At 54.9% G+C, this 16172-nt stretch overlaps 1 protein-coding gene across 1 annotated transcript; it reads right to left on the minus strand.

Moving 5' to 3' along the window:
• Window positions 1-949: 949 nt before the first annotated feature.
• Window positions 950-11628, minus strand: PRPF19 (pre-mRNA processing factor 19). The gene is made up of 16 exons (XM_039253600.1): window positions 11404-11628; window positions 9610-9759; window positions 9371-9447; window positions 8471-8612; window positions 8315-8388; window positions 8138-8200; window positions 7232-7273; window positions 7032-7106; window positions 6649-6724; window positions 6379-6488; window positions 4932-5087; window positions 4685-4754; window positions 4372-4457; window positions 3881-4051; window positions 3633-3738; window positions 950-1475 (listed from the first exon to the last, which is right to left on the minus strand). Exons 1-16 carry the CDS (start codon window positions 11420-11422, stop codon window positions 1378-1380), a joined length of 1515 nt encoding a protein of 504 aa, XP_039109531.1. The 5' UTR covers window positions 11423-11628; the 3' UTR covers window positions 950-1377.
• Between the last annotated feature and the right edge of the window lie 4544 nt (window positions 11629-16172).

Raw genomic sequence — 16172 nt, forward strand, 5'->3', positions numbered from 1 at the left:
TGGACAATTACACACACACACACACACACACACACACACTGTTCGAGTCAGATATTTGAGAAAACTGGGGTGAAAAGTTAAAGGGCTTTTTTGCTGTTTTCAAAGGTTTTACTCCCTAAGAAGCACTGGGACCATCCAAGGGAGAACACCGCATGCTGGAACTTTCTCCAACAGGGAACAGGGGCCCACACAACACAAATGGAGCTCTTAGGTGGCATCAACATGGACCCTGTGCTTTGGCCCATGCCTCCGGCCTCAGCCTAGCCACTCATCTGCCGTCAAGGACCCCCTCCTCCTCCCCTCACATTCCCTTACCGGCTCCCATCAGGCCATGGGGCCGCTCTCATCCAGGGTTCAGAAGACCTCCCTGGGCCACCCGGGGGCCACCCACCCTGGCCGCCCTCCCACCCATCCCCATGCCTTGATCACGCCCCCTGGGAAACCTGGCCTCCCGGCAACCCCCTTCCTCCCTTTTAGGTTGTAAGCAAGAAGACTTCAAGCTTTACCACGTGAAGGAGGCCACCTAACCTTCAGCAGCAAGAAGCCTGCGTTCACTCCCAACAGCGGCCTTCACCACCTGGTCTCTCCTGCTCATTCACATCCCGGAGGCCTCACCTGGAACCAGCTCTACTTCAGGTGTTCAAAAGCCAGAGCCTGGAAACTCTGACTTCAGCCAGCCTGGGACAGGCTTCCCAGCGACCCCCGTCCCCCAGCGGGGGAGTCCTTCCTGAAGGCTCACAGTTCCTCACCAGCAAGAAAAGGCTGTTCTTCCCTCCCCTTCTGGGCTGCTGGGGAAGCCAATCCCACAAAGAAGTGGCGGTGACAGGAGAGCCTATGAAACACAAGGTCAAGGCCTGCAGGGACACGAAAGGTTCCTTCTGGCAAATGTGCTCCCCTCCCCCGACCTTCCCAGCTCGAGGCTCCTTTTACAGACACACACAGGAAGGTGCCGGGTTTATTGTTTTCTTTTTTTAATGAAACTAAATCACTGCTTACAAAAACCTGCGAGAGCCCTCACGCCCGTCCCCTTCACACTGCCCCTGGCGCAGCCTCTCCCCGTCTCCCAGCAGCTGGAACAACTCCACAAACGCCATGAGGGGAAAGGCCCTGGGCTCCGACCCCAGCCTTCAGACAGTGACAGTTCGACCTCCCGTGATCCTTCCTGTCAGGCCTGGAGGTTGCATGGATGAGGGTGGTCCCCGCCGCCGTGACTCTCAGGTCACCACCCGGACCAGAGTGAAATGATGTGAATGTCCCGCCCCAGAGACCCACCCCCCCTCCCCCGGTAGTCTCTCCCCTTCCTCCCCCCCACCCCCCACCCTAACTCTACCCGTCTACTGAGATGAGGCCCAGCTCCCAGAGCAGAAGGGCCACGGCCTACAGGCTGTAGAACTTGAGGCTCCTGTCCATGCCCGTTGAAGCGATGAATTTGGCGTGGTGCCCAAAGGCCACCCCTGTGGTCAGGCCGCTATGCTCTGAGGAGAGAGACAAGAGGCAAGGTGAGAGGCTTCTCTCCCCTCGGGTCTGAGTGCCGATCCTGACCACAGGCTCCCAGTCCATCCAGCCCTCCCCGGGTCAGTGCGCGCTCCCCACGGTGGACTCCCGCTGCCAAGGGCAGGGCTAGTCCGGCCTGCACGCATCTATCCCCGGGGCCTCACTCGGCGCCTGGCACACCGCGGGCACTCAGAGTTGTGTTGGGGGGTGAGTGAACAGAGGAGCGTCACTCCCCCTCGCCTGAGCTTCTGGGGCAACTGCAACTGTGCACAGTTCAAGTCCTAGAACCACCTGGGAGCTGGCTAAGGGCGGGACAGACCAAGCAGACATGGTCTCGTTCTTCCGCTTCTCACAACCTTATTTTTAAAATCTGGCCTGAGTTTTCAGTTCGGTTTAAACTCTCAGTGCTCAGCTGACTGGCATATATTTATAGTACGTATTTAGTTCTAACTCCTCGCTTATAACTGGAACCGTCCATTGGCTTGTCCGTGCTCAGTGGCTTCTGACTTAGCTGGGCCCCCCACCCCGGGCAGGGCTGTGGCAAGGGCAGAAGAGGCGAGCTGACATGCCTTGCTGGACTGGGACAGCTCATGAACATCAAAGCCAATTCCTTGTGGGTTTCAGACAATGCCTGGAGCCCCCACTACAGGGCCCGGTCGGTGCTTCTGGCCCCCTCCTCCACCTCACTCAACTCCGAACCTCAGAGCCCAGTGAAGGACCCCCCCCCCATGACAGACAGACAGACCCTAAGCCAGGATCAGTGAAGGACCCCCCTGTGACACCAACACACACACACACACACACCAGGCTCAGCAAAGGACCCCCCTGTGACACTGACACACACCAACACACACACACACCAGGCTCAGTGAAGGACCCCCCCGTGACACTGACACCGACACACACACACACACATACACCCAGGCTCAGCGAAGGACCCCCCTGTGACACTGACACAGACACACACACACACACACCACAGCCCCTCCCCCGCCCCCCCGATCCAGGCTCAGGAGAACACAGGGTGGGAGAAGCATCTTGGGTGCTGCCCACACCCTGCTAACAAGGATGAGAACTTCATCCACAAAGACGCCTAACAGCTGCCATTCACTCCGCTCCCGAGTGTGTAGCAGGCACTGTCACCATACAAGCCACTTCTGTGTCACCAGCTGGCACAATCTGCGAAGCAGTGCCAATGTGACCATTTTAAAAAATGAACAAGCTGCGACTCTGAAAAGGAAAGTCACGTGCCCAGGGCCACACAACTACTAGGAGGTTAGCTGCCCTACTGTCCACGGGCTCGGCATTTTATACTTTTCTTCTCTGACATTTACAGCTGCGGTAACTAAGTAGGGGTGCCCAGGTGGCTCCGCTGGCTGAAGGGTCCACTCCTGATTTCGGATCAGGTCATGATCTCACAGTGGTGGGGTAGAGCCCCATGTCCGACTCCGTGCTAAGCCCAGAGCCTTCTTGGGATTCTCTCCCCTTGCTCACTCGCTCTCCTCCTCCACTTTCACCCACCCGAGCACTCTCTCCTCCAAAATAAATAAACTTAAGAAACAAACTGCAATTAAGTAACTATTTGTGAACTCATTCCGCATCTGCCTTCCTAAACTGACTGAAAATTCCATCAGTGCAAAGACCGGTCGCTGCTCCAATCCCACAGAAGGCCAAGATGCAATACCAAGCATAGCAAATCCAAAAACAACTGTGTACCAAACACCATCCTAATTATTTATGCGTGCGTGTGTGTGTGCGTGTGTGTCCATGTGTGTGACTACACAGCTATTTCATCTGTTCACGTCTGTATATATGAACGTGACCTCACATACATACACGCTCATCTAAAACTCACCTACTCATGCACTGAGTCTGCACTGTTATCATCCCCCAGAGACACTAAGTAACTTATCCCAGGATGCACAGCTTGAAGTGGTAGCGATTGCATTTAAAGCCCAGCAGTCTGACTCTTGAGTTCAGTCTCTTAGCCACTAAGCTATTGCCTCAGGAAGGGAGTAAAAGCTGCCTCGGCAAACTCCTGCCTACCCCTAGAAATTCCTAAACTCGTGGTATTATTTCCCCGCCTCCCCCTGGGTCGGGGCACTCAGAGACCTCGGGATCCTGGAGTCAGACTCTACCTGTGAAATGCAGGATCTCTGTCCATTGCTTGCAGATGTAGATCTGGACATCAGTGCCCCCGAGGGCCAGATAGGTACCGCTCTGATCAAAGATGAGTGACTTCACCTGCCAGAATGAGGGGAGAGGTCGCACAAGCACAGGAGTTATGGGGCAATAAAGAAGAACAGAAGCAGTTCAGACTGATTCCCTGAAGAATCAATGAATGGGGAGAGGCAACCGACGGCACCAGGGAAGGGAGGGGGCACACCTCGAAATTGTTATCCAGCTGCAGTGTCTTGAAGTTCTTGAGCTTGCGCAGGTCCCAGAGCTTGACAGAGGAGTCATCGGCCGCCGTAGCCAGATAGTAGCCGTTCTCTGAGAAGGCAATGCTGGTGATGGGGCCCGAGTGGCCAGGGAAATTGGCCACGTTGGTGCGCTCCTACAGCAGAAGAGGAGTGGTACAACGTCACCCGCTGGTCATGGCACGGGGAAAATGGGAGTCCACCAAACATCTGCCGCGGAGCCATGCTTCTCCGTCCTTCAGGGAAGGACGACTAGCAGGAATGGCAGAAGTAGATGGCCCAGCCCGAGAACCCGGGCCACACTCATCACATCACATCACATCACACACATGCACATTCACAGCCACTGTGTCTCCACCCTTGGGACACCCCTAGGCCTGGGTGCCATGGGCACTTAATCACATGGTGTGGTCAGAGCTCAGACCCTGGGCCTCAGATGGAGGCTGCCATGTCCCACCTTCAAGTCCCAGATCTTGATCTGCGAGTCCATGGTGCCCGTTCCGAAGATGAGCCCATCAGGGTGGAACTGTGCACAGGTGAGAGCTGTGGAGGAGGGACAAGGAGTTGGGGTCAGAGCCCACGGGACAGACCAGCACAGCAAGGGGGTCCTCTCTCTTCACATTGCTCACTGCACCCAGCACAATGCCTGGCACCCAGCTGGTGCTGGTGGTAAATGTATCTTACGAACAAATGAGCAAATGACTAACTAAAACATAATAAATGATAAGCGGCAAAAGAAGAGACAGCCTAGTGCCTCTGGGGCAACTTACAGCAGCCAGAGGTCTCATCTGTCACCTTGGTGAGCACGCGCCCTGTCTGGATGTCAGAGAAGGCCCAGTACTGAAAAAATAGAGACAGTGGAGCCAGTAAGAAGGAGGGTACCCATCAGGAAGGTGGGGACCCCCTCTCCTCTGGGGTTCTGGGTAATCAGCCGGTGTTGGGAAGGTGTTCCCTCCTCCCAGGATGTTCGAGCTTGGAGCCCAGCAGGCCTCTGCAGGGCCCAGACTGGGACCCCACCTGGTCATCGGAGGAGCTCAGGAGATAGTCCCCAGTGGCATGCAGGCTGAGGCCAGTCACTGCGCTCTCATGGGCCCGAACAACCTGCACACAGGAGGCATTCGGGACCGACCAAATCCTGATAGTAGCATCTGGGGAGGCAGAAAACACCAGCTCCTACAGGGAAAGCAAAGAGGCAAAATATCAGAAGCAGAAGAGATCAACCCTGACAATCTTATAAAAGGGAACTGAGGGTGGCCATGAGCCCAACAAATGCTTCTCTTTCAGTCCTGTCCTGTCTACAACCATCCATCCACCTGAAAGCCCATGGTAAACATTACTTAAAATGGTAAAGCAAACAGCCTTGGCCTAGAAGAGAAGGCATCACATCTAGTGGCAGAAGGGTAACTGTAGCAGAGAGCAATCTCCCACACCCTGTTTCCAGGACCAGAGAGAGAAATGTGGCCAGTGCCATTGAGGAAGTGAGTTTTTTATTTTAGTTTATTCCACTTTGTTTAAATAGACACGTGTAGCTAGCTAATGGCTACTGTCAGGGGTAGTGCACGTGTGAATAGATAGCTCTGGGTCTGCGAGGGGCTACAAGGGCCTCTTTCAGTGCATCGCATACTCCAGGATTTCAGGAACAAGTTAATCCTCAGAAAGATTTGGGACAGAGAGAGAACCTCTACAGGATCACTCACCAGTTAGTTGGGCTAAGACAATAGAAACTATAAGGTGAAACCAACTACTCTTTCATCAACACGATTTCATAAGAGAAGCAGCATATCCATACCCTGGCAGCAGGAAAGGAGTGCTTCCCATTTTAAATATACTTAGTTTTATGAAAAATTCACGTTATTCATCATTTCTAATTTCCTTAAGGAACAGGGAAGAGGCTGATTGTCTGGGAAGCACAGACCTGGCCACTATCCCACAGTCAGCCTCAGACCCCAACCATCCCAGACCTAAAGACCCAAATCCCGCAATGTCACTAATCTGGCCTGAAGAGCTGCCTGTACCCTCTAAACCAGCAACTCCATCTATTTCAGCCCGCTCCACGTTCAACGGTCAAAGTCAAGTCCCACACCTACCCCCGCAGGACCATGGGAATGTGGACACACCTGTCCTTCCGAAATACGTTGAGTCAAGATTTTGTGCAGCTTTGTTTTCCATAGTTTGTACTATAAACACTAGAGAACTTTTTTCCTTTTCCTAACACGCCATATGCCTAGAGTCTGTTTGTCCAAGCTCTCATCTCCTCCCTCCCCCTGCACTGAAGGCCACTGCTCTAGCGGCTTCTACAGAGGACAGGGCAGCCCACGGCTGCAAACAAAGGCCTTGAACACCCCACTCTGGAGGCCCAGCCTCCAGACACGGCAGGGTGCTGGGTGACTGAATCTGCAACCCTAAACCACTGCAAACAGGGTGCAGGAATGAGGGGCCCCGGGTGACTGGCAGGACCCTTTACCTGGGAAGGGTGAAACACCACGCTGGTGACTTTCTTGGTATGGCCTTTGAGGGTGGCCAGGATTTGCTCAGAACTCTTGTCGAAGACGACGACGTTTTTATCCGCCCCTCCTGGAAAGGACCCAAATGAGATCCAACAATGAGTCATGCCCACCCGCGTCCCTCGGCTGAAGACGGTGCTTTTGTCCCCAGGCCGCCGCAGAGGACAGGAGCGTGGCCCCTATCCTGCTGCCCTCCCTGCCACGGCCCGCGGGGCCAGCCCGGCTCTCACCAGTGAGGATCTTGTTGGTGTCGGCAGGGCAGAGGTCCAGGGCGAGGATCCCGGGAATGCTGGCGCTGTGCAAGCCCTGAGCAGAGGGCGCGACCCCAAACCCAGTCACGGCCGAATCAAGGCCAGCCACGAAGCCACACCACTCCCCCACTTCCACCCCGGGCCCAGGGGGACAAGGGTGACTTCTGTCCCTTAGCCACTGCGCTTGGCCTCCCGCCTGGAGGCGGCACCTCCCTCGCCGCACTACTGGGAAAGCCAGCACTGGGCGAGAACTCGAGCCCTGGGAACTCGGCGGCAGGGCCCCCTCAGCCCGTGCTGGCCCGCCCACCCCAGCAACAGCGGGAGCACCCCGCCTCCCAGGGAGCGGGGCCCTGGCCACTCACCACGTGGGAGGCCACCTGCCGGTATTTGCTCAGCTCTTCCGGCTTCACCAGCTCCTCAGGCACAGTCTTCCCTCTCTGAGAAAAAGAACAAGCCCCCCGCACAGAGGCGGCAGTGAGCGCAGGACTCAGTGAGGCCCCCGTCCCCCAAGGCGTCAGCCGCCTCCACTGGCCAGCCCCCGCCCGCCTCTGGGGGGACTCACCTTCTTACGCTCCGTGGTCAGCACGGTGGCCTTGTCTTGGAGCTGGGGAAGAGAGGGGAGCGGGCACAAGGTGAGACCCGGCGCTCTGCCAGGATGGCGGCACGCTGGACGCTGGCCACACCTCTGCTTTCGCAAGTGGTACCTACACTCGCGACCTGCCAAGTTCTGTGCTCAAGGCTCATGTGCGTTACCTCTTCTTACTTCCCCCCAAGCTGATGAGGGGGTGCTGATGGCCTTACTTCACGCAGGAGGACACAGAGTCTCGGGGGAGTGGGGTCACTTGCCCGCGGCCTCAGAGGTGACAAATGGCTGAGGGAGCACCTGAGCCGGCTGCGCAGGGCTCCCAGACCGGGCTCGCACATGGGCACCAGGAGAGCGGGGGTGCAAGGTGAGCACGGGAACTGCTTTGGCAAGACACACACGAGCACCTCCTACAGAGGGGAGGCCCGTAAGCACGACAGAGGCGCCGCTCAGCCTCGTGGAGTGTGCCTTTGTGCCTGAGGCTCAGGCTCCCTATCTGTCCTGTCTCCCTTGAAAACGTGCAGCAAAGTGTTCCACCATCTGCAAAGAACCCCGACAACAGTAAGGGCTCCAAGCTGCACTGTCAATAACTACAATGTTTTAAATGCCCACGAGCCTAGAAAACGGACGCCGTTATTCCCGGTTTAGAAGGGAAACGGGACACGGAACCAGTTAAGTCAGCCCAAGATCATAAAGCTGCTAGGCAGTGACCTCAGAGCAGGAACGCAAGCAGTGGCTGGCAGAGTCGGTGCCCAGTGCCACCCTGGCGAGCCGCACACGGGGCAGGGGGAGGAGGGGGGGACATTTCTAGTCACGCTGCACTCAAGGCGGACGGTGAGAGGGGGGCCCACCAGCTTTCCCACCAAGTGACCTCCCACAGCATACCTTCTGGATAATCTCGGGGGTCATTCCCACCAGCTCGCCCAAATCCATCGGCTCGCCTGCACCCTGAAGACAAGAGAGGTAAGGGTGAGGAGGGCACAGATGGCAAAGACACCCGCAGGAGGGCCTCGGGGGACGCCACACGCCAGGGGCTGCTGACGGCGGGGGCAGGGCACTCACAGCAACGCTCGGCTGTGCGCTGGGCACGGCCTGGGGCACGAGGAGACCAGCCTGCGGCTTCAGGGTAGCCAGAGCTGGGGGAGAAGAACACGTTAGAAATGGGGGACTACAAAGCAGGACCAGACAGAATGAGGGTCAGCGGGGCGGAGGCCGCACCTTCTCGGGCGGCGGTAACTTCCTTGGTGAGACGGGCGATGACACGGCAGGCGGCATCGTGCTGGTACAGCGCATGGGACAGCTCCTGGCGGGTGGTCTGCAGCTGCTGGCGCAGGGTGAAGCTGTGCAGCATGACCGCATCCTGGCGGGTGGAAGGGGGGTGGAGGCACCGCCATGAGGCTGCGGGCAGGGGTGGGAGCACCAAGCAGGAGAGCAGCCCTTGACCAAGAGGCTACCACCGCCTGCCTCCACGGCCCGGACCAGTACCGGCAACGCAGGCAGCGCGCAGGGGCCCTGCGTGTGCTGGCGGCCACCCTGGAACGCCAGACGCTGGGCACGGGGAGGGGTGGGAGCTCTCCCCCACCCCCGTCCCCTCTAATTTACTGGCAAGTCTCGATGTCACGCCACCACCTCCCCGCAGCCGGAAAACAATGCCGCTGCCTACGTTCACGGATTGATTGTGCTCGTCGCGTCAGGGACCGCACAAGACAGTCGCTGGAGACGTATTCACTCCACCTTTCAGAGCACCTATTATGCACCAGGTGCTGCTCCTGGCGCTCGGGATATACCGACCAATAAACCAAGTCCCCGATGTGACGAGGGTGACACTCTAACTTTATTCTAAGTGTCCCCAAACCCTGAGAGGTCGGCACAAGTTCCCGTCACAGTCAGGAAAACCAGGACTCACACAGGAGCCAGGTGCCCAAGGACATACGGAGAGTGGGCGCGGGGGCTAAGCATGGAACCCAGATCTGCGTGACTTTGCCAAGCGGGCTCCTACCCCACGATCACCTTGGCCCTCAACCCAACAACCACGCTCCATCCTTCCCGCCCCAAGTCCTAGTGCGGTGACCCGCTCCCCTCAGGTGGAGGGCCGACCGCTCTCTTCCAGGGACTCACCCACTCGTCCTGGAGGGCTTTCAGGATGGCTGGGATGCTGGTGGCGGAGGGAGGCTTGGGCCGGATTGGGTGAGCAACTGCCGAGGGAGGGAGGGCGGGAGTGGAGAACCATAAGCCGGGGGCTCTTCCTCTCCTTCCCCACCTCCTGCCCCTTCAGCCTGCAGGAACGGAGCACCACCTCCCACCCCACTCAAGCTTGGAGTTAAAACAGCCCTGGACGGAGGCCAGCCACCAGGCACCTTTGATGTCAATGAGCTGCTCCTCGGACAGAGGCTGGTTGTTGATGGGGTCCGTGCCATTCTCCGCAATATACTTCTCAATGAGCCGCCGCTCATAAACGTGATTAGAGACGGGGGACACGCAGGGGTGTTCTGGGACTTCATTGGAGACTGTGGAGGAAAGGCAGGCAGTGAGCTCGGGGCGGGGAAAGGGACCTTGGGACAAGGGGATGCTTCATAGGCTACTGGCCCCAACAGAACGTGTCCCCACATTCAACAGAAAGCAGGATGTGACTCTGGTTTCATGGCGTCCCCGTATCCTTCCAGCTGCGTAGCGAGCTTCTCTGTCGCTCCCCCAACAGGCAGTCAACAAATGACTGCGCGACTGCGGTGTGTCACGCACCTATAGAGCTGTCAATAATCCCCACCCGTCTCCGTCTGGAACAAAGATGCTCCAGCACCCAGCACACCCTACGACACAGAGATACACACGGCCACTCGAACCTCTGTCTAGAGCCCAGGTGGGTTTTTAGACAAAGCAATTACACAGCAACGCGACAAGTGTTACAAGAAGAGACATTTACGTGGCGTTTTATCGGGTGCCATGCGTGACTGTAAACACTTTCCGTAGATTAACCCACCCTCACAACAACCCCCGAGGGAGGGATCATTTACATGCCGGCCTCAGTAGACCACATGCCCCTGGAGGATAGGGATTATGGCTGCTCTCCAGCTTCCAGAACAATGCAGATGCCCAGCAGGCACCCAGTAAACATCTCGTGTAAACAGCTAAAGGACAGGGCTAGGAAGATGGAAAGGAGAAAAAAACCTTCCTCGAGACTGAAAGGCAACAATGGACGTGAAAATACTTTGCAAGCTGCAATTTCTTCAATATGAGAGAGTCCTTTTTCTAGCCCTCATTTCCCTTCCTCCCTCGTTTTGTTTTTGTTTGTTTGGATTTATGAAGCTGTTCCGAGAAGAGCAAAGGGCTGGAGAGCTGGCAGCAAATAGAGAAAGGGACGCTCTTGTAACCTGATTGAACAATGAGAATGCAAAACCTCTGAGCACCGCGCTGAACTACCACAAGGAGAGACGCACAAGGCATGAAAAAGGCATGGATTCAGGGGGCAGAGAAACTATCCCCCCCCAATGCCATGTTCTCCTTGAGCCTTAACATCCTCCTCTGTAAACCCAGATCGTCATGTCTGCTTGGATGAGATCACAGACTTGCAAGCGCTGCGTAGACCAGAAAGGCTTTACAAATGTGCGCTGTGTCTGGTAGCCCTGCAGCCTGAGGCTGGGAGCCAGGGGCCTGCATTCCAGCCCTGTCACTGCCTCGAACTCACTGGGTGACCTTCGCCAATTGCAAAATCTCTGACCACCCGAGCGGGACCTCCGGCGTCATCCCGTGCAATGCCCTCTTTCTGCAGATGGGGAAACTGAGGCCCAGAGCCGGCGCCCGATCACAAAGCCCATCGGGAGGGGGGTCCTGCACGAGCCCGATCCCTACACCATAGCTGTCTCCCTGCAGCAGCCCCCTGCATCCAGGCCTCAGTTCACTGCGTAAACGAGGTGGTTGGCCTCAGTGACGTCTGCGACAATAAACTTGAGGCGTTATGTAAACTGTGAGGCGCTGCGCAAATGCACTCCACGCTGAGGAGGAGGAGGACCCCCGCGCTGACAAGCCGCCGCCCTGCCCCCGCGGGAGCCCTGCTGTCGCCTCCGCCGCGACCCCGGCACCGCAGCGGCCCGCAGCTCCTCCCGCTCCGCGCTCTGGCCCCCTGCGACCCGCGATCGGCCGCAGCCGACACTCACTCGAGCAGATCAGGGACATGGCGCCGCTGCTGCGCTCCGAGGCGCCTCGCACCGGGCTCCGGGATTCGCTTCGGCGCCGCCGCGGGCCGCTTCCGGTCCCCCGCTGTTTCCGGGACGCTCCGCGGCTGGCGGGGAGCTGCCCCGCCGAGCGATGCTCGCGTAGCGCTTCACGTGGGGCTGCGGCCGGTCGCGCGCCTCAGCCTCCAGCACCTAACGGAAACTGCCCTTTCCCACAATGCAACCGGGCAGGAAAGGGCCTACCAGGGAACACTCGGCCGTTTCCGGACAGGCTCGACTCTTTCCGTAAAGCGCTCCCGGGGGCGGACACGGATTCGGAACTACATTTCCCACGATGCAGCGGGAGCTTAAAGCCAACGCAATGAACCACACTTCTGCTGAGACCGGTGCTGCGCTCGTCCGTGGGACCGTCGTCTGGCAAGCTTCTTAGTGTATGAAAATTTCCGAATTCTTGCAAAAATGCGTATTGCTGGGTCTGCCTTGGAAAGTCCGCATTTTCAGTGCGTGCCCCCACGCGATTCTGAGGCAGGTGTATCTCGCACTACCCTTTGGGAGACACTTCTAGGTGACCGGGGAAGAAAGCGCAGATACAGATGGATAGCAGCGCTGGCCAAGAAACGGTTCTGGTCCTGCCTCTGGTACCAATTTGCGCTGTGATCTTGGGCAAGGCATCACCTTTTCTGCCCTGTTCCTACATGACTTAGCTAGGCTGGAAAAGCTCTGATCTGTCGGTTCTAAGTGGATATCTGTAAGATAAGATACTCTGAGGAATCGTGTACAGAACAGGTGGTGTGGACTATAAGGGATCCAGACAAAGCAGAACAGACAGGTGAGATCTGCGAAGGCTTCTTGGCTGAAGAGGTGTGAATGAGCTGGATTTTGACAGGTGGGCAATATTCAGATAGAAGAGAAGAAGAATAGAAGGCATCCCAAGAGGAGGAAGACCACGAGCAAAGGCTTGAAGAGTTGCAGGTATATAGGGTGGGAAGGCATAGCGGCCAAGAGCATTGGACTGTGAAGTCAGACTGAGGGTGCTCTAATCCCAGCTCACCCAGCTGGCAAACTGTATGAACTTCTCTGCCTTAATTTCCTCATCTGTAAAATAGGGAGGATGATAACAAAGGTTGAACTAACTCACAGGACTGTTGTGAGGAGTTAATATTAAAAAGTGCTTTGTGGGGCGCCTGGGTGGCTTAGTCGGTTAAGCGTCCGACTTTCGCTTAGGTCATGATCTCGCGGTTCATGGGTTAGAGCCCCGCATCGGGTTCTGTGCTGACTGCCAGCTCAGAGCCTGGAGCCTGTTTCAGAGTCTGTGACTCCCTCTCTCTCTGACCCTCCCCTGCTCACGCTGTCTCTCTCTCTCTCCTAGAAATAAATAAAAAGCATTAAAAATTTTAAAAAAAAAAGTGCTTTGTACTTTGCCTGACACATAATAAGTACGATATACGTGCTCGTGTTTGTTATCATTATCCCTGAAGACAAGTGTGATTGTCTAAACCACTATCATCTCTCTTTTGCAGCAGTAAAATTGCATCCTAATTGGTCTTGCTTCCAGCTTAGCCTCCTTCTAATCCACTTTATATAGAACAGCCAGTGATCCACTTTCCATGAAAAATCTATTTCTGCTCCTCCTCAGGCGTTTCATTCATTCAACAAATATTGATTGGGTGCCTCCTAAGTGCCAGGCTCTGCTTTGCTAACTGGAGATACAAACCTTGGTGGACAAGGTTTCTGTTCTCTTGGAGCTTTCATTCTTTTGGGCAGAGGGTGGGGGAGGGGAGGTGTCATAGACAATCAACTCTAAGAAGAAAATTCTAGAGAGTGGTAAGGGCTAAGAATAAAACAAATCAGAGAAAGATGGAAAGGAAGTGGTGTGGATGGGAGAGATGGGCTGCATTAAGAAGGGTATTCAGGGAGGGCATCTCTGAGGCAGTGACATTTTTGCTGAGACCTGAATGAGGGAGAGTATTTCTGGCAGAGAAAACTCACCCCCGAGGCCTGCACCATCTAATCCCTACTGACTTCCTCACCACCTCACCTCATCTTCTCTCCAGCCACACTCCCCTTTCAGGTCCTCAAGCATACTCCCTCTGGCTAGTTCCACTACTTGTGCCTGGCACACCTCCCTCCTCTCTCCTCCCCTCCTATTCCCTCCCAAGGAAACTTCTCATTTTAAAGAGCACTACCTCTGGAGCTTTTTTCTCTACCCTTGACTGAAGGGTAGTCCCCACAGCACCCTGTAATTCTCCAAGCCATTTGGGTAGTTATGGTCGTTTACTTATTTGTTAATGAGTATCTGTTTGATATCTGTGTTCTCCACTGGACTGTAAACTCTGTGATATCAGGAATCATCATTGTTCTGGTCGCTGTTGTTACTGGGAGTCTAACACAACACCCGGCACACAGCAAGAACTGTTCTTGGTTGAATGACGAGCGTCTTGCATATTTGGATGTGGTAGGAAATAAAATGGAATCATTCAGGCAGGGCCTTGAACCAGAGGCGGTTAGACTTGGGGCTGGCAGCTGATCAGTAGTTGAGCTTTAGAGTGATAACTACACTTCCAAAAGATTCCTCTGGAAGAAATTTATTGGATGGGTTGGAGGAGGACACACTGGAGGAAGAGAGAGCCAGTAGTTCATCTGTTGGACAAATCCTTCTTGAGCACCCACTGTGTGCACACTATGAGCCATTAGAGATACCACTGTGAGCAAAGGGAGAGCCGTTCCTATACTGGAGTACTTATGGTTGTAGCTGAAGAATGGAGAAAACAGGGAATCCTTTCAAGCCTTGTGAATTTCAAAAGCCAGCCTCTCAGGGATAGAAAGGATACAGGGAAATTGATTTTGAAGAACTTGATCTAACAACTTGATCTCAGATTCCTCCCCACTCCCCCCAATCTCAACCTCCCACAAGGGAGGTAAAGATCCCCTAGGCAGGGAAGGAAGACACAGTAATAAAAAAAAAAAATGTTTTTTTTAAAGGGTTATATGCATAGCTGTAGGTGAATCCTTGAGAAAAGAACTCACTGCTCCCTAGGTCATGGCTGCTGCAACTTGGGAATTAAAGGGACATATGGGCCAATAACCCAGAAAAGCTCCCTTTCCCAGGTAGATGTAGAGGCAGCCTGTGGGGAAAAGTGACGGAAGAGCAGGCAAGACAATGCAGTTCAACTGACAGTGAGGATTAGATGACCGCCCCTCCCCCTCCCCCTCCCCCACTTTGGCTCCATGTTATTGTACACTCTGAAAACTAAGGGTGGGAAGAACTGTCTGAGATTGTTTCTTTTGTTGCTGTTGTTTATTTATTTTTGAGAGCGAGAGAGACAGAGCCCGAGTGGGGAAGGAACAGAGAGAGAGAGAGAGAGAGAGAGAGACAGAATCTGAAGCAGGCTCCAGGCCCTGAGCTGTCAGCACAGAGCCAGATGTGGAGCTCGAACTCACGAACTGCAAGATCATGACCTGAGCCAAAGTAGGATGCTTAACTGACTGAGCCACCCAGGCGCTCCTGACTGAGATTATTTCTACTGCACATATGGAAAAGGTTTGAAAAGAAGATGACTTGTCATAGTAGGGGAGTTGGGGGAAGTTACATATCTTTCTTTCTTTCTTTCTCTCTCTCTCTCTCTGTTTATTTTTGAGAGAGACAGAGCATGAGTGGGATAGGAGCAGAGGGGGAGCAAGACACAGAATCCAAAGCAGGCTCCGGGCTCTGAGCTCTCAGCACAGACCTGTCACGGGGCTCAAACCCGTGAACCGCGAGATTGTGACCTGAGCTGAAGTTGGACACTTAACCAACTGAGCCACCCAGGTGCCCCCAAAAGTTACATTTCTTGCACAGGAGTCTGTGACCAGGAGATTGGCAGTCCTACAAATCAGAAACCTCTCACAAGCAAATGTAAAATTGCAACTGTTAGAGAAGCTACAAGGTGAGACCCAGAGTGCTACCGGAGCCTGTTCCAGAAGAAAGAGACCCCTAGCTTAGGCAGGGAGTAATGAGGGTCCACAGGAAGATGGATGGATGCGGCTGAAAAACATCTGAAGAAGAGAAACAACTGGAGGAGGCGAGGGGCTGCTTGCTGCTGAGCTGGGTAGTGTGGGGAGAAGGCAGCATTAGAAGGCTGATTCCCGGAGGACGTGAAAAGAGTTCTGTTTTAGAGGGTTGAGGTTCAGGAACTGTTTCAACATCTAAGGGGAGCTCACCTATGGCAGCCAATGTGAGAGCGGCAACTTGGGTTTTTTTGTCTTTCATGTTGGCTCTTGTACTTCATGGTATCCCCACACCTCACTGTGAAGTGAAGTATTTTAGGAACTTACAGTGCTGTATAGTAAAGTTGAAACAGCTGAGGTTAAGAGGGATGAAGCAATAGTGCCTAGAATCACAAAGCACGCAAGGGATCACCTGATTCCAAAACCTTAGTGGTTCCCCCACAATCTTGCCTTTTTTTTGTGTGTAGAAACGGGGTCTGGGAGTTGGTTCTTCTCTTTCTCTATAATTGAGTGAACATTCGGGAGCCATCGGCAGGGTTCGGGTGCGTCATTGCTCTCAGGGGGAGCGGACGCATCCTCGCGGAGCTGGTACCTCTTACCACTCCCCTAACACCTTTTTTCCTTTGTGCCTTTTTAGCGCGAAAGCGCCTCACAAGACCAGGTGCCTCTTGGCTAGAACTACATTTCCCACAATGCCCGGGAGGTACTGCCTAGCCTGAAACTACATTGCCCGGAAGGCTAAGGGCTTGAGGAGAGAGACAGGC

The sequence above is a fragment of the Hyaena hyaena genome, unplaced genomic scaffold (assembly GCF_003009895.1).
Source record: "Hyaena hyaena isolate Hyena2069 unplaced genomic scaffold, ASM300989v1 scaffold_456, whole genome shotgun sequence".
In the NCBI taxonomy this organism is placed as follows: Eukaryota; Metazoa; Chordata; class Mammalia; order Carnivora; family Hyaenidae; genus Hyaena; species Hyaena hyaena.